General features: G+C 52.5%; 6 protein-coding genes across 6 annotated transcripts; 3 read left to right on the top strand and 3 right to left on the bottom strand.

Moving 5' to 3' along the window:
* Positions 1–5: 5 nt before the first annotated feature.
* On the bottom strand, positions 6–1,140 carry BU25DRAFT_90513 (UPF0029-domain-containing protein). The gene has a single exon (XM_033712230.1). It carries the CDS (start codon positions 1,117–1,119, stop codon positions 262–264), a length of 858 nt encoding a protein of 285 aa, XP_033560759.1. The 5' UTR covers positions 1,120–1,140; the 3' UTR covers positions 6–261.
* Positions 1,141–1,223: 83 nt separating this feature from the next.
* Positions 1,224–8,723, top strand: BU25DRAFT_449154 (uncharacterized protein). Its single transcript, XM_033709627.1, has 4 exons — positions 1,224–1,462; positions 1,524–3,226; positions 3,623–7,418; positions 7,474–8,723. The coding sequence occupies exons 1-4, from the start codon at positions 1,277–1,279 to the stop codon at positions 8,398–8,400; spliced, it is 6,612 nt and encodes a 2,203-aa protein (XP_033560758.1). The 5' UTR covers positions 1,224–1,276; the 3' UTR covers positions 8,401–8,723.
* Position 8,724: 1 nt separating this feature from the next.
* Positions 8,725–11,591, bottom strand: BU25DRAFT_449153 (uncharacterized protein). The gene is made up of 2 exons (XM_033709626.1): positions 10,560–11,591; positions 8,725–10,505 (listed from the first exon to the last, which is right to left on the bottom strand). Exons 1-2 carry the CDS (start codon positions 11,338–11,340, stop codon positions 8,875–8,877), a joined length of 2,412 nt encoding a protein of 803 aa, XP_033560757.1. The 5' UTR covers positions 11,341–11,591; the 3' UTR covers positions 8,725–8,874.
* Positions 11,592–12,023: 432 nt separating this feature from the next.
* Positions 12,024–13,503, bottom strand: BU25DRAFT_343373 (uncharacterized protein; the record flags this gene model as incomplete). The annotated part of the gene is made up of 2 exons (XM_033702950.1): positions 12,024–12,424; positions 12,474–13,503. The coding sequence occupies 2 exons, from the start codon at positions 13,501–13,503 to the stop codon at positions 12,024–12,026; spliced, it is 1,431 nt and encodes a 476-aa protein (XP_033560756.1).
* Positions 13,504–13,974: 471 nt separating this feature from the next.
* BU25DRAFT_411539 (uncharacterized protein) lies at positions 13,975–16,456 on the top strand. Its single transcript, XM_033706576.1, has 3 exons — positions 13,975–14,059; positions 14,227–15,774; positions 15,824–16,456. Exons 1-3 carry the CDS (start codon positions 14,005–14,007, stop codon positions 16,294–16,296), a joined length of 2,076 nt encoding a protein of 691 aa, XP_033560755.1. The 5' UTR covers positions 13,975–14,004; the 3' UTR covers positions 16,297–16,456.
* A 317-nt stretch (positions 16,457–16,773) lies between these two features.
* BU25DRAFT_343351 (uncharacterized protein) lies at positions 16,774–17,592 on the top strand (the record flags this gene model as incomplete). Its single annotated transcript, XM_033702948.1, has 1 exon — positions 16,774–17,592. The coding sequence occupies one exon, from the start codon at positions 16,774–16,776 to the stop codon at positions 17,590–17,592; it is 819 nt and encodes a 272-aa protein (XP_033560754.1).
* Positions 17,593–17,678: the final 86 nt, after the last annotated feature.

Here is a 17,678-nt window from a genome sequence, read left to right as displayed (position 1 = left end):
GCCGTTGTCGATACGACCTTGCAGTGCTTGACAAGTGCGCCCAACCTTGCAAATCTCTTCGTGTCGTTCAACAGCCGCTCTGCCTATCCAAGAGCATTGACTTGGACACCTGAAACCGCTGTACTTTGCCGGAGTCTATACTGACTGCTGATGGCACGTCATGCGCAGCAGAACGTGAATTCGCGTCATTCCATCTGCAGTTGGAGGAAGCTCGATAGGAAAAGATTGGTGGCGGGCGTCGTGCGTTCTTGGTCGACCTATCTATTTCTTGCCCTTCTTCTTGTTTCCCTCTTCTTTGTTGTCTTTCAAAAAGCCTCCCAGTACTAAGGCCTCTCTTGCCGCAGTATTGATGAGCCTGAAGCGGTCTGGACCGAGATGTACGCCGCCATACCACCGTGTGACGACAACCATGACGTTCCACACGTCCATCAATTGCATCAGATGCAACATACGGCTGCCGGCGGCAGTTTCGCCATCGTCGTCGCAGTCCTGGAAGACGGTATCGTTTGGCCCCTTGATTCGCCAGGATGTCATGTTGTGTGTTGCTTTGGCGGCCTTCTTATCTGTTGCTAATAAGTGCGCAACATACTCCTTGGCCTGTTTTGGCGATGAGACTGGAGCAACGCGGGCAAGGAAGACCGATTTCTTCTCACTGATGGGCTCTCCAACTATCCATGGTGGCTCGGGTCCAATGTCAGCAGTCGATCTTTGTGGGGCGTACAATATCTCCTCCTCTTGTATTTGCTCTTCTATCTGATCGTTCAGATGAAAGTTTCCTTGCTCTCCCGCCTTTTCCAAAGCTTCTCGCGTATCTTCAAGGAGATCATATATGCAGGCTTCTCCTGGTCGATACACTTGCGCAAGCACATCCCTCACCACATCCACTGCTCGACTTCCCATACCTTTTGGCACATCGTCGCCGACGCTTTGAGTCCCAAGAACCGAGGGCGGGGCATCTGGATAATCTGCAGGGAATTCGATGCGAAGGACTATTGAAGGGAAAGACGGCAACCGAAGACTAAACAACCTGGCACTTGTATCGATCGGTGACAGTGTTCCCTCGTCAAAGATGGCGTTGATCGAAGTCAGCTCGTCCTCAATAGCATCGGACGAAGACATGGTTTGGACGCTTTGATGGACTTGGCGGCGTGACGTTGAGACGGGAAGGCAGGCTAGCGCGAGAACCAAAAACAATGAACAGCGCGTCTCATCCTTCCTTCACCAGGCACGCCATCATTCAGCAACACCGCAGTCGCCGCGCTACCATCTGAAAAAGATGGCGCAAAACGATGATGCAAAGCGCGCGACAACTGTCATTACCATTGCGCAACTCAAGTTCAGGCAAAGCCTTAAGAAGGAAGAGCCTGAAACCCGTCTGCCACCCGTCTCTGTGGAAGCCTGTTCGCAACTCTTCAGCGCCATTGATGCTGTTCTTGCGCAGAACACGCCCATGAACATCCAGGTATCTGATTGCAATACCACTATCGGTCGTTGGTCGTGAGCAGACTAATCGAAGTCCTTAGAAATGCACAGAGTGGATTGTCAAGCACATAGCTCCCTCCAGGATCCGCATTGCAGTGCTCGGAGACTACCTGGTATCAGTCTCCAAGTCAGTCGTCGTAGAAACAATGCCAGCAGCGGCAAAGAAGGCTGTGCGCAATCGACTAGACCTTCTTTTGGTCGTCAATGATGCGCTTCACACTGACAAGTACCACCGTAACAGTACCGCAAAGCACGGCTTGCTTGGCACCGAGTTTACATCCCATCTTGCTGAGCTTGTCGAGCTGGCAGCATCATGCGCTGTGGAGAAGGACTCGCAGGTGGAGAAGAAGCTGAGGGCTATCATCAACTACTGGGCTGTCAACAAGCTTGTTAGTCAGGATCTACTGAAGAGCCTGAGGGAACGGGCAGACGAGATCTTCTTGCAAGCCCAAGGTGGCACCCCTATCCGCAAACGCAACTACCTTCTGCCAGAGTATCACGGCGACCAGACAGCACCATGGTACGAGCTACCAGCATCGTACATGCTCGATCAGATGGTCAAACAGCCAAACCGACCTCTTGACCCGTACCGCATCAAGGTCGCTCGATTCGACAAGAAGCCCGTCTCGACCCACGTTCGCAAGCTGCTCGACAACTACTTCGAGAACATCGACCTCAAACACACACCGACCGGCGATAACCCAACGGGCGAAACAAAGAAGTACAACTTGTGGCTGGATCCAATGGGACAATTGGTCAAGCGTAATAAGGAGACTGGCGAGACGAGAACCGTATCTAACGGCTACGGATGGTCTACGAAGTTTTGCCAGGACATGCAGAAGGACGGTGTGCCTGAAAGCATCAAGACTTTGAGGGACGATGCTGAGCGGATGGAAGCTGCGCCAGAAAGGCAGCGCGACCGACGGCGCTATTCGCGCTCGCCCAGACGGCGCCGACGGTCATCGTCCGTATCTTCTCATGGGCGGGGCAGGGATCGGCGTAGCCGAAGTGGCAGCTACGCCTCAAGATCATCTTACGACAGTCGCTCGCGGTCACGCAGTCGTCACCACGACCGTCGACGTCGATCACAACGGGACGAGGAGAGAGGCCGCAACGATCGTGACAGAAGGTTCGATGACCGCGACAACGATAGCAGACGACCGCCACCAAGGCCATTAGACAGAGGCCAACCGCAGTCTAGTGGGCAATGGAATGGGCAGCAAGCACCAAACCGCAACACTCAGGGCAGTCCTGGCAACAACCAGTTCCCGCAAAACGCTCACCAGAACTTTACACCCAACTTTTCGCAAGCCCCGCAGCCGCCATTCAATGCGCCGCCATTTCCACCACAGCCACCGATGCCGAACCAATTCCCTGGGCAGTTTTCCATGCAGCCCTTCCCTCCGCCGCCCCCACCAATGCCTTTCCAAGCACCTGGCGGGTTTCCTGGGGGCATTCCACCACCTCCACCACCCAACTTCAGCGGACCGTTCCCTCCACCACTACCGAACATTGCTGTGATGCCAAACAACCCATACAACTTTAATAATCAATGGAATAGTTTCCAGCAAGCGAACAATCCAGGGTTCAATCAGCAGCAAAATCAGAATCAAGGGTATAACCAGAACCAGAACCAGGGCCAAGGTGGCTTCCAAGGTGGACGTGGTGGGTATGGAGGAAATCAAGGTGGTGGGAACTACAATAACAGAGGTGGTTATGGTGGTCGTGGACAGCGAGGCGGGAGGTGGAATTAGGACTGCACCGTGCCTGGTCTACCACAACTACTTCTCATGGCCCTTGGATAGTAAAACAATGATTAGAAGTGTACTTGCTCCCAACAAGATCCGATTGTACGCTGCATGGCTCAAGTGTGTTTGCTTACCTTTACTTCGATCGACCGCAACTTGACTTGCTCATCTCTAGCGCCAGGACATGAACTGGACACTTCACCTCACTTTGAGCTCGAAGCCTGGTATTTCCTCTATCTTCACTATTTTCTCAACTATCTATTTGGTATTTGCTCTTGATTGATCGCAATTGAGCATACTCGAGGACTCGACGGCATCGACGCGACGCGCACGGTACGCGTTGATTGGTTGATGGTACGTCAGTAGCTCGGTCGATGATGGTCCCGCAACAGCTTCCCAGAGCTCCAACACTCTAACAACACCAAGCACTCGACACCACGCAAGCTTCTTACTGACCATGGCCTCGACCACCAGTTTCGGGAATATTCTTTGCGCGCCTGTCGTGTAATGGCGCCTCCGAAACGAAAGCGCAAGCCGACCAGAACTACATCGAACAAGCGGTCAAAATATACACAGCCGGACACAGACTACAGCGATAGCAGCAGCTGCGAAGAGGAAGGAACTGCGAACGGTAGTCAAGAAGAGTGGGAAGCACTGCGCATACTCAAGCAAACTGGCCAAGGATTTGGACTCAAGTACCTTGTCGAATGGAAAGGCGTTGATCCTACAACTGGGAAGCAGTGGGAACCTACCTGGGAGAGGGCAAGCAACGCGAGTGAAAGACTGCGCGCATCCTGGAAGAGAGAGCAGGCACGGCAGGCCCAAGAGAAGGAAAGGGCGGCTGCCACAGCTAAGAGTAGTACGCAACAACGAAGTGCTCCAGAAGCATCGCCGGCGCAAGCAACGCAGACTCGAGCCAGAAACAGGCGCATCATCCAGAGCCCCGAGACGTTAGCATCAGCATCCGCGATAAAGTCCCCAGCAGAGACCAGTCAAAGTGTAGTAGCAGCACCAAGCAGTGCAACGATAGACATTGGCGCACCCATACCTGCCTGGACGTCTCCGCAAGTCAACATTGACGTGCGCGGTGATAGTTTCAACTGCAGCGAGTACGGGCTCCACGCTGAGATACCAGAGTCGCAGCCTTCACCAGCCAAAAGCATCACTGAGGACACGGACCTAGATAGCTCACAGCTGTTTACGTCGCAACGTGCCTTCCGTGCTTCTGGCATTGTACCAGATACACAGAGCTCTGCTGGTAGCTTGAGCTACATTCCGGTCACACAGGAAGAGCTAGAATCGAGCCTGCATTCGGATTCAAGTGACGAGTCCACTGAGGAGCACATCGTGGGGTACTCGGTCAGTGAATTCTATGCGTGGTCGTTTGGTTGTTCGCTAATCGATGTGAAGGGTCTCCTCGACACAGACGCAGCACCAACGCTTAGTGCACGCGCTCAATCGCCTGCAACGTCCATTGCCGAAACAGTCGCAGACACCACCCAAGACTTGCACAGTCAGCGTCAACTCGAAAGCCAGCAGGAGCAGCCAGAGATTCCTGACACGCTTGAGTCACCCGTAACATCTGACAAGACCGATCAAACAGGCACTCAGGACGATTCAGCGAGCAGCCGCCATACTGAACCTGCTGTAACAGACTCGCACAGTTCAGAAGACCAGCACGAGGCGCAGTCTCTAGAAGAGGTTGCTTTCGTCGAGAGCACTACACAGTTTGAGCACGAAACTTCTGCCCGAGATCTCCAGCCACCAACACAGGAGCCAGGCGAGCATAGCGTAGCCACAGAAGAACAGCCGGAATCTGTGGAGCATAACGCGCAGCCTATCACAAGCGTAGCGGAGTCAGAGCTTCTTGCTATTGCAGATACACCCCAGATCTCTCAGCTCACATCTACAGCCCGGGAAGGTGTAACCGACGAGGAGCAGCTGAGCCCTGCGCATCGACTCGAGACTGCGATCTCCTTAACTGAGCGTTCTGTTCTGGAAGAGAACGCACAGTTTCCCTTCCATTCACAGTACCCAGCTTTCTTCGATCCTCGATCTGCCACGAAGTTCACCCAACAGGCTTTGATAGAACCTCCAAGAACCTGTAGCACACACGAAGTCCTAGGCGCACGGCTTAGCGAAGATTCTCCAGGCGCTCATCAGGAAAGCGGCGCTTTCAACGACAGCGAGGAACGCAGTACCATAGACGAGATCAGCCAACCGCTTGGGCACGAACAATCACATACATCACCCCAGAGACATTCTGTGTCTCAATTGTCGCACACTCAGACCAACGACGGAAACCTCGAAGACGCAGCTAGCAGAGATATCGAGGAGATCGTTGATCAAGTCGACGTTATTGTGGTTTCCCAGCCACCATCTACCGAGCAATCGGCCGGTTCACGCGAACACAACGCCCAGTTCGTACCTTCTAGTGCATACCTGAGCACTCAAGAGGACGTCACTGAAAGCATACGTGCTACTGTAGAGATTGACCCGGGTGAAGCGCCTCGATCAAAGCATAGTAGCCCCTGTTCGCGGCACGACTCATCACAGGAGACTCCAGAGCGCCAGCTGCAGTCAGTAGAGCACAGTTCTTCACCAATCTCCCACCCGCCAAGCTATTCGCTGAGGACATTAGACTCGAACGTTCCACTTAGGCCGGCCACACCGACTCTTCGTTCCTCGTTGTCTAAGATGGCGGAAAGCACAACGGAGAGTACGGCAGCAAGAGCTGCGCGACGACTCGAAGAATTACAAGCGGCCAATAGAGCTGCAAACCCATACACTCCACGAAAGCGCATTAGGGCTTCACAACCTTCCTCAGTTGCCTCCACGGCACCAGTGGCAAGTGCATCACCGTTACAGTCCAACAGAGTGCCTGCTCCGCCGACTATCAATATCTCAGCAGAGGGTACGAGATCACCTTCGACGGTACCCGACCGATCACCTGCTCCACCTGCACGGACATCGTTACGAACTGTCGCTTTTGCGAATGCTAAGGACAAAGCCACGGAGTCTTGGTTGGAGAACCCTCTAGCTGCGACTTCGACGAATACGGATGCTGGACCAACACAAGAGAAAGCTGAACTCGCCGCTGCAGTTGCGACCACACCCAGTAGGCCTATAGAGTCTCCCAGGGTGTCTCCAGATGACAATATTGACGAGATGAATGATGTTGACCAGAACAATGATTATGACGACGATGAAAGTATATACAACGATGATTTGCAGCTTGAAAACGATGAATACATTGTACCACTTTTCATCGAGGGACGACAGAGAGATACCTACATCGAATACATCAAGCGGAAAACCGACCTACTCAATGCAGTTCTGGGCGCAGCGGCGAAGGCAATGGATCCAGCTCCTGAGAAAACCGACGAAGCGGAACAAGTCATTACATACTTGAGAGCTGTAGAGACACATCCAGATCTTACGTATGCTGAAGCAGAGTCTACGACAGGCTTTGAAATGCGGTCGGCAACGGATGTTCAACACGGAGCCCAATTTGGTATCGATAACTCCGTTAAGTTCAAGTTTCTGAGAGAACTGTTCAATAACTTGCGAGACAAGGACATGCACATCATTCTTCTTCTGGACCAAGATAGCAATGCGCTATTCAACATCTTGAGGACTTTCTTTGCTGCTGCAGCCCACAACTACAACATGCCGACCAAGGGATACCAGTCAAATGCATCCAATGATGCTCTCACGATCACCATCTTCCCGAACACTGCGTCTCCTATCATAAGGCCCGCCGATCTCATCATCTGTCTGGACGGCGTACAGAGTGCTGCGCAAATACGGCGAAGTAATTGGGCTATGGCGTCAAGAAGGACCATACCCGTGCTTCATTTGGTAATCTCACAGACGATTGGTCATATTGAGCGCTACATCCTACCAAACTTAGAAAGGAGACTGCACATCGAAACTATCTTAGCAGGGCTCGGCCAGATTGAGCAACGCAGCGAGATTGGAAACCCGGTCGATATAGACACGCCAAGTGCTGCAGAAGCGGCCAAACTGATTGCGTCTTGGCTAGTACTCGAGGATGATCAAGAAAGCACAGAGTGGCCGTTGCCTTCAATTGGAAGTGCAAGAAGCTTCTTGGACTATGATGCAACACAACAGTCCGTGAGGTCTGCAACTTCGTCTCCAGCCCCTGAACGCACAAAGCGTCCTTTGGTAAGTGTCGCGACAACAACATTGCGGATGGCAGTCACTAATGCGAGTGATGCAGGAAGCAGATGACTCTGACACAGCAAAGCGTGTGCGGTACACTCCACAGCTACGTGTAACACCAGATTCCAGTGCAATTCACGAACATGAGGTCACGCGCGTAAGCGACTCGATGCCCGGGTCCGCAGCTACGGAGACTGCACGTCTTGCAGCGTGTCTCGACAGAGCTAATTCTGAGCTTCTTCGAGCCCAGAAAGAACATCGCGAGGAGCAAATCATGTGGAACAGGCAGCAGACCGAGCACGAAAACCGACAACAGGAGTACCGCAAGCTATTCAACGAGAAAGCAGAAGTCGATCGCGTCCTTGAAAGCATGGCCAGAAATCACGACAAGCTGCGCACCCAAGTCGAGGTTCAAGCCACCGAGCAAAGAACCCTCCGCGAAGAACTCGAAGCCCAACGGAATCTCAGCCTCGCGTCCACCAACGAGAAGGACGTCGAAATCACTCGCCTACGGAAGGAACTCGAAGCCGCCAACATTGAACGAAACAAAGTCCTCAAGTCCGCCAAGTCCACCGAACAAACCCTCGAATACACCAAAGAGCAATATCGCGACGCCTCAAACACCGCTGGTCAGTTACAAACCGACCTCACATCCCTCAAGACACAAAACGCGAAACTTGCACACCAAGCATCAGGCGAAGTCGCCAAGCTCAAGCAGCTCCATCTTGATAGGAGCCACAAGACCTTGATGCAGCAAAACACGGTTCTCAAGAACGAAAACACCCTGCTAAAGATGACGTTGAAGGCGAAAGAAGAAGAGCTCGTCCGAGCGAAAAACAACAGCGGGCGAGCCGCATACGGGACGCGAGGCCAGTCCACAACACCCCAGCCAAAAACTCGGTCTCGCGCCGCAAGTCCGGAGCGAGGGTCAAGAGCGCCGAGAGGAGGTGGAAGGATTTCGAATTTGGTGGCGGAAGAGAGGTAGGACCTCGTTCGTGACCTCGAAGATAGGGAGAAGGCGCGAAGGAGGAGCGGTTCTAGGAGATTCAGAAATACAGGTGACCCGGGACGCAAGTGGGCGTCAGGGGCAGGAAATGCTGACGCCAAATGTGAGTGAGGACGAGGGTGAAGATGAGGAGTACCGAGTGCGAAGGCCGGGGAGACACCATGCAAGGAGGAAGGAGAGGGTAGGGGTGATGTGTACGTGATGTTTTGCTTTGGATGGGTTGTATTTGCACTGGATGCTGTGTGATATGGCTCTATGGAGCTTGGAGTGCAGAGACAGTGGGGGAGAGTGAGTTTGCACAGAGAGGTATCCATTCATTCGTATTGCCAAAGTCTCAGTCTCTCCTTCCACATGTTTCCTCCCACCATTTCCCGCAATTCCCATCCAACCGAACCACCTCCCCCACCTTCACTCAAGTCCCACTAACTCCTCACCCAACCTTCCCATTCCTCACTACCCAAAAGCAATCTTCATCCTCCGCGCATGCATAGCCCTCCGCTTCGCCTCCGCCGTTCTCGCCTTCGGCTGTTCAACACTCGTCTCTCGAATCACCGCAGGTACCGTGGGTACGGGTGGTGTGTTCTGCGGCTCTGATGGTGTGTTTGGCGGCGGTAACTGGACTGAAGCCTGCTGATTTGGTTCGTTTGGTGGCAGTGGTGGCGGGCTAGAAGGGTGTGGTGGTGCGGGAGTTGCTGATGAGGGGACGAGGGACTGAGGTAGGAGTCGATGAGTCAGTTCTTGATGCTGTAATGTTTCGGCTTTGGGATTTTCTGTGGCCGTGTCGAGGATGGCGGAGGGCTTGGGTGAGTTATGAGATTGTGCCTGGGAGGCTGCTAGCGAGTCATTTACTTCGGTTGGTGGCAATGTTGGTGGTGGAGGCGGCGGCGGACGTTGAGGTTGTTTTGGTGACTCCATTGCGTGTACGTCAGAGTCAGTGCCGTGTATATGTGACGGTGGCACAACAGTCACATTGCCGTCGATAAACAGTTCGGAGTGATGTCGGTTTGGCGAAGTCGTTGGTGAAGATCCAACTGATATATTGTCTTTCACCGCTGGAGGTAAAGGTTTGCGTGTAATCGCAAAGACTCGACTAGGCGATACTGTGCGCTCAGTCTGTCGAAGACTAGATGAGACAAGAGGGGGATTGCTCGGCAGTGAAGGTGGCAATGGGAAACTTGAGACCAATGTGAGGTCTTCTTCGGATTGTGCGGTTTCGGAGACCGTTGCAGGGCTATTTGGCTGTGATGGTGGTAACGGGAAACCTGAGGCCAACGTAGTGTTGTCCTGTGAGTGTGCGGTTTCGGAAATCGTTGGAGGGCTATTAGGCTCTGATGGTGGAAGTGGGCAGTTTGCGGCTGTAGTGGTATTATCTTGGGCGGCTGAAGGATCCCTTACTGCTTTGTCTGCCATGCTGGGGTTCTTGCAATCCTCCCTGACGTTTGGAAAGCTTACCAGCATCTTCATCATCTCCTGACGCGACGCAATCGATCCCGTGGTCGAAGACACTGTGGGTGAGCGAGTTAAAGTGGTCCCTGTGAATTGATCACTCGCGGCGGTTTGCACAATCCATTCTCTCAGATCATCTACGAGGGATGACTGGCCCTGATACAGAGGTAACTCTGAGGGTAACGAATGGTGCCTTAGGTGTGGTCTTTGTACATGGACCGGACGCGGACGATAGCGCTTGGCTAGAACTGGCATTTTGATTGACGCTGTTGTAGAGGCGATAGACTGAGTTCGTTCGATGATTCTGTCCACAACAGCATTTAAAGAGGAAGGAGCATGGGCAGACCTTCGGTCGGCTTGGTCGTGTACTACGTCCTCTTGAGTACCATTGCGATCTGAAAGTTTATCTGATGATACTTGTGATGTGTCAGGCTTCGTGTGTTCTTGCTCGCCTTGTGAAGGATTATTCAGAGGATGGAACGGCGCATCCACGGTTGCTGGAGGATAAACTCTTGTGTCGTTGTATGAGTGCGATTTTCGAGGCCTTGAAGCTTTGAAAATCTCTTGAGTGCCAGAACGGATAAGATCATCCGGTGTGCTTCCAGGTAGCTCAGCTGGTGAAGCTTCAGGGAGGTTCACTGGCATGGCGTTAGTGGCGCTGATCTACTGCATTCGACACAAAGACTACCTACCTTCAAATGTGTCGCGCGACTCAGAAGCTATGACACTCAATGATGATAGGTTCTTTGAGCTCGATCGCCGTGAGTAAGGCCCGCGGACAATGTCGCTGTCAGATCGAAGCCATGGTCGAACAGGAGCCTCGAAGATAGGATCCGGCACAGATCCTCCCAAGCCAACGCATTGCTCGACAGTCTGCATGACTTGTATCGCCCCCAACAAGATCTGATGACTATTGGCTAATGTTTGTTGTTTAGAGGCGAGGCGTTTCTGGTGACTCAATATGTACTCGAACTTGCGCTTCATCTTTGACATCTCGTCATCGTCTCGGCTGCTGCGTACAGATTCTATGTGGCTTCCAATATCGACCAATGCCGTACGAATGTCTGACAGAATCTTATCAATCCAGGCTTTTCTATCTGGCCACGCGGCAAGGAAATTGGTGACAGTCGGAGACAGGTACAGTCGCGACGCTTCAGTAAGGTCCTGCCTTGTGCGCCAGATCAGGCTTGCGAAGAGTTCTGCCTCAGCGGAACGTTTGTTTGATGCAAAGACAAACTCGGCGTAGTCGAAAACCGTAGCGGTAGGATTGATGACATTGGACGTGGCGTCCGAAGATATGCTTTTTTGGTCGACAGAGCTTTTGCTGGCAGATACACTGGTATCCTGACTTGCCCGTTGTTCCTTGCGATGAAGTTGTGCCGATGTCCTCTCTTCGCCACTGGTTTGCCCTAAGGTATGCAAGTTGCTGTGATGCAAGGTCTCAGGCAAGTGCAAGTTCACGCATGTTATCATCTTGTTCGAAGTCCTGCTGGTGTGCGGTTGAGCTCTGCTTGCGAAAATGAAGACAGCAGCCCCGTAATATTGAATGAAAACAATAGAGGAGGATCGACTTGAGACACGAATAGGACAACCCGCATGTGGTCTGCAGGGGTCTGAACTAGGTTCGATGTTGGTGTAATTCAATCAGTCGCAAAGGATTTGTGTTTAATCCAAGGCGTAGACCATGGAAGTTCAAGACTGTGATGGGGCCAAAGACATGTGGTGCGCCCGGAAATTAGCGACTGTTGCATGTGTTCGGGTATACTATAAGTGGCCAGGATTCTGGTAGTGCAACCCATCTGCAGTGCGGGAGGGCGCAGTATTCGCAAGGTAAGCGCCGGGTTTGACAAGCTGTGCCCCACTTAGATGAATGTGTCAAAAGTTTCGGCGCAAAGCTCCCTATTCACAGGCACTGATGACTTCGCTTAAGCTTGTCAGCAACTATGTGAAACACGACATTGACTCCTGATGGGGGCCGAATGCATCTTGTGAGGTTGAGTCTACGGAAAGGAGACTTATTTGGTGGTCACGCCTAGTTGTGGTATTATTCTGTCCTTACTGTCTTCAATGTGCTTGGCCTGAGAGACATGTTTCCAAGCTGACTGAGGCTTAGCCTTCATGCGAGTGCTACTTCCGTAGGGGGCGTGTGGCTTTACCTAGCCTTCCAGCCTTCTGACCACAGCCTCGCTGAAGGATCTGGGTGGTCTGATAGGCTCCCCGACCTCGTTTGTCACCTGCACGAGAGCGGGAAAGATGCAGAGTTCGCCAGACTTGACGCCCTGCTCCTCCTTCCAATCAAAGTCCCACGAGCTCGGCTGAGAGAAAAGTGTAAAAGCAAAAATTGCAGACCGTTTGAGGATCTCCTCCAAGTTGCGCTTGCGTTCCTCATTGTTCATGCGCAGATCGGCAAACGGCTGAAGTGTGTTTTCCAGAACATGTGTCAGCGAACGAATGGCTGCATTTCGAGGATCTGAGGATGTGAATGCATCTTGGACGTATGTGGAATGCATCAACTCTGCAGTCGTGGCTCGCCAGCGTGCTGCTTTCACGGTGTGAGCTGGAAATATCAGCTTTGAACGCGACAACAATGAAGAAGAGCACCTCACCTTTAGATCCGTATTTTGCGTCCGAAATCTCGCGCATTGGGGCGCAGAACTCGGGTGGCAGTAGGCTTTCTGCAGGGTTTCCATAACTCTGTAGCCTTGTGATGATGGCAAAAGCAATGCAGAACCTCAAAGCCACTTCCCTAGTCGCTGAGTTGTCAAGCAAGGTGCTTAGAGTTCCGGTGGAGATGGGCAGGTTTCGTCCTAGAGCGACGATGTCGTCGAGGTCTATGAGTCCTGGGTTCACAGGTTTGCTGTGATAATAGCTTTGAACGTGGTTCTTGATCAGGTTGCCGATCTTCGAGATTTCTCCAGATATAGCCTGATCCTCCAGTGGTTGAGGAAGCCCAGTACCAGTACTCAGATCAAGCGGGCTTTCACCCCCCAATGGCCTCGTATGTACCATGGGCCCTTTCTCGGGAGGCATGAGTGCTATGGCGCTTGTTTCGTGATGCCGAAGGCGACTCGCCCTGCGTCTACCCCAACAAAACCATGCAATAAGACCAGCAATTAGGACGCCAGCGACAAGGCAGCCAATGGCAACTCCCGCAACAGCGCCTCCAGATATTCCATTTCCAGTGGGCTGTGGGGTACTTGTCTGTTTCGAATTTGTTGTCGACGATGGCAGAGCATTTGATACAGAAGCATCGGTTATGCTGCTCGCGAGGGTGGCTCCGGACAGAGTAGCAGAGTTCGTAGACGGAACAGTGGTTGATGAAACAACTGCAGAGATCGCGACGTGCTGATGGGAAATCGTTATGGGACTCGGATCCTCCAGTTTTTGAGTCCACCATTCGAGATCAGAAGCTACAGAATTCCACAAGAGGTTCACTATGCTGGCTGCTGCAGCACCTCCAGCAACAATACCAGTCGCTGAATTTGGAGAGAGAGTCGCTGGGCTGGAAAGATTGTACAATAATTCATTTGTCTTCTCAGCCTTGGTATAGAATGTAAGGTTTTGGAAAGGGACTGTGAGTGGTACGAAGCCCACAGAAGTAGCATCCGTCGGCGGGAATGGCGTAGTTGTTGCCATCTCTGTCTACCAAGGTCAAGAGAAGATGAAGAGATATAATCCGCGGGAAGAGGGCGCATTTTGTCAAAAGAGGGACCGATGCTTATGGCTCACAATGGATGCGAGCGCAGTACCGATAGGGAGGTTCTGCGTTACCGATCAGCCTCTTGTAAGCAATTTTGTCTATAGCGAGCTTCATGCAGTGTGGTCTGAGCCTTCGTCCTTCACCCCGCTCTTGTAGCGGGCTCAACCAGTTGAAACATACTGTAGGATCGCAAGCAACTGAAAATGCAATAGCGCTGACAGGCTCCAACATGCTGCAGCCCCCAAAAGCAACCAAAAACAACGCGTGGTAAGATTGGTCTGGGATTTTTAGGGGCGTTCCGCGGTGATTGCTGTGCCGCAAGGCTGTGACCAGAAGATGGATACTTGCATATCATCCTGTCTTAAGAAGTTCGGCCTTCCGGCGCTTCGTGAACACCAGAAACCCTGGTCGGTTGGCATTTTCGAATAATACGCAAGATGAGTGCTGCTCTGAAGCCGCACATGGTGATTGGTATTGACCTGGGAATGACATGTAAGTGTTGCACGGAGGAGAGGTTGGAAGGCACGAGGCACGGCCCGCAGTTTTGGCGTTAGCGTCCTTTTTAGGACTAGATCAAACCCTATGTTTGCACGTGCAACAGACCTTCATCCTTCCATCTCACCTCACATCGCGATGACTAAACTCTAATCTCAACGCAGGTACCGGAGTATCATATGCAAACCTTTCTATCGGTAGTGAGACCGTTCGCTGGGTGCAAAAATGGCCAGGTCGCTTTCAGGCCAACGAAAACAAAGTCCCAACTGTTGTGGTCTATCCAAGCGGTAGCGACGAACCGTCATCATGGGGATTCCTCTCAGAAACCGCAGCGGAGACTACCTCCGAGGATAAAGAGTACAAAGAGTGGTTCAAAACATGCCTTGATGCAGATAAGTTACGACAGAAGCAGATTGAGGACCCTGAAGGTGCACCAGCCAGCCTGCAAGAAGTCGAAAGATGGTACTGTGACTACCTCCGGAAGCTGTACGACTACTTGAAGTTTAAGTTAGGCGGAGAGTTGTCCGGAGTGACATGGAAGGACGCACGGGTTGAGTTCATCTTCAGTGTGCCCACGACGTGGGCTCCTGTACCTACCGTGGAGAACTTCAAACGTATAGTGTGCGACGCAGGCTTCGGTTCTCAGACCAAACATAGCGTCAGAATCGGCCTTACCGAAGCGGAAGCTGCTGCTGTTCATGTATCAATTGAGGCACCCGGAATCTTCCACGAGAACGATATACTGCTGGTATGCGACGCCGGTGGCGGGACAACAGACTTGAGTGTCTTGCGCGTTACTGGAACAGTCAATCAGACTATCAATCTGCAGCAGTTAGATGTGGTATTTGGTGAGACAATAGGAAGTGCAGCCATCGACTACGAGTTCGAGCAGCTTGTTACGCAGCGCTTGACTGCTGCCCACAACACAGTTCCATTACCGATCGAACCAGCCGATGCAGCTTGGGAGATGATGAAGAGCAAGGATTTTCAAGCTGTCAAGTGCGAGTATGGCGCACCGGACGACACACCTATCTTCAGCATTGGTATCCCACGTGTACCATACACATACAACAACTATGCTCCCGAAGCACGCATCCGCAACGGAGAGGTGATGTTTGATCGGCATGATCTGCAGCGTCTGTTTGACAAGCAGATCGCGAAACTTTTCAAACTCATCGATACCCAACTCGAAATCCTGCAACAGAAGCTTCCGCACCAGCAAGTCGCACACCTTGTCCTGTCAGGTGGATTGGGAAACAGTGCGTACGTGCAAGCCCAGCTCCGCCAGCACTACCAAGACACAGCCATTCCGAATGCGCAATCTATCTCTGTCCGCATAGCACCAGATCCTCAGCTTGCCGTGTGCAAAGGCCTTGTCGCGGATCGCATCCGCAAGCTGCTTACATCGCACTCTGTACTCGGGTGGCGATGCTGTAGAGCTTCCTACGGCACAGCATGCAAAATCATGTACGACAAGCGCAATCCAGAGCATCAAGGGAAGCAACTAGTCAAGGATGCGTTGAATGGAAAGATGTACATCACGCAAGCGATAGCATGGTTTGTCAAAAAAGGCGAGCCGGTCAGCGTCGACAATCCTATCGTCCATCGGTTCGTCAAGAACGTCAGTCCCGGGGATCCAAGGCGAGCATTTCCAACAAGCGTCATCGAGAGTAACCTTGAAGCCGCCCAACTGCCGGAGCAGATGAACGAACGTGAGTACAGGTCTATCATCAGCCCAATACTGCACACTGACATCTTCAGACACACGCCTCCTCTGCGAGATATCCTCCGACCTCTCCGTTGCCGACGAGAAGAAATTTGTCGCTAAGAACGCCCACTTCTGGTCCCTCAAAAAGCACTACCTACGCATCGAGTACTCCATCCGTGTCATCATCGGCCCAGCAGACATACGCTTCGAGCTCTGGTTTGATGACCAGAAACTCAGCCGCGACGAGTCTATCACCGTCGAATGGACGCCGGCAGCTCCGCCAGCATCTGAGCACTTTGACCCGGCGACGTATGGCAGGGTTGAGCTGCCGGATACTCCGCTTATGAGTATGAGTAGCGGACCCGAGAACGGAAGTACCGATAGTAGGTTGAATGGGAAGACCACGAGAACAGAGACGAATATCGTAAGGAGGGAGAGAGACGAGAATGGAGAAGAGAAGAAAAAGAGAGGAATGAGTGGATTACTAGGCAAGGCGACAGGAGGGAGATGGTCGCTCTCAGCATAAAGACGTCTCGCGTGTTACTGTCAACATCACCTTCATTGCATCGCAATCCAGCGGAGACTTTGCAACATTTAATGCACACCATTTGCTGGCCTTTCTTCGGGCACTGTAGAGTAGTCATTGCCAAACCATTGTCCAAGCCACTCCAAGCCGCACTAATTACATCATCGGCAAATTTTCAGCCGCAACACCACGAAGTCCGAGCGCACCGATGCCCGTCCGCGGGTGCCGAGGACTAAAACTCTGGTCTGATGCAATGGGTTGGGTCAAACATAAGGGTTCTTGACTGTAGCCACGAAAAGTAGCAATTCACCTACATCAGCCACATCTCAAAACCATCAGCATAAGTGAACCTTCAATACTTCCGCACTGGAAATGAAGACATCAACACGAACCATCCAAAGCAACCTCAAGAGCCTGAGATTACTGACTTTCACTTCACCGTCACACTTCCGCACACCACCATTTCAAGTCTCCAAGATGTCAGCAACAGCAACAACAACTACAACAACACAAGGCCTCACTTCCTCCCCATCACAACCAAAACCCAGACTACCAGTCCACGTCCAACACTCCGTCTCCCCAAATGCCATACCCGGCGCCACTTCAACACTCATCGACGCATTCATCTCCGACCCTGTAACAGCGTACATGCTGAACCACCTGCCTTCTTCCGCCCGCTTAGCCGCATTACAGAAATTTTTCTTCTTATCAAGCAATGCAGCTATAAAGGCAGGCGGAGAACTTTGGTCCGCCAGCACCACACCCCCAACCACCTCTTCCACACCAGACTTCCAAGCCGCGGCGGCAATATTCCCACCTGGCAAATCGCTGGACGATCTTGGGGCGAATTCTCTGCTCGGCCTTTTGCTATCAGGCGGTTTGGCGCCAGCACTATGGAGCATGGGTCCCTCACGCTTCGCATCCCGCATCAACGCATACACCGCCGCCACAACACCCGCCAAGGAATCCACATTCCCGAACGGCGAAGACTATTTCTACATCCAACTCATCGGCGCCTCCTCCGCGCACCGTGGGAAGGGCCTCGCACCAGCTCTGATCCGGCATCTCCAGGACCGAGCAAGGAACGAAGGGAAGCCGATTTATCTCGAGGCGAGTAATGAGGGCGCAAGGAGGGTGTATGAGAAACTGGGTTTTGAGGAGGTCGGGGAGGTGATTTGGTTGGGGAAGGGGGAGTGTGGGAAGGATGGAGAGGTGGCGAGTGGGGAGGAGGCGGGCGGTGTGCCTATGTGGCCGATGGTGTGGTGGCCAGAGGGATATGTTGGGGGGAAGGCGTAGAAGGTTAATCGGTACGTGATTCAGAGGGTTTCGAAGCATTGCGTGGAGTTTTGCGTCCGTGGATGGGCGTTTCGCTAGGTGAGACT

The sequence above is a fragment of the Macroventuria anomochaeta genome (genome assembly GCF_010093625.1).
Source record: "Macroventuria anomochaeta strain CBS 525.71 unplaced genomic scaffold BU25scaffold_20, whole genome shotgun sequence".
NCBI classification, from domain to species: Eukaryota; Fungi; Ascomycota; class Dothideomycetes; order Pleosporales; family Didymellaceae; genus Macroventuria; species Macroventuria anomochaeta.
This window is presented reverse-complemented; position numbering and strand designations above follow the sequence as displayed.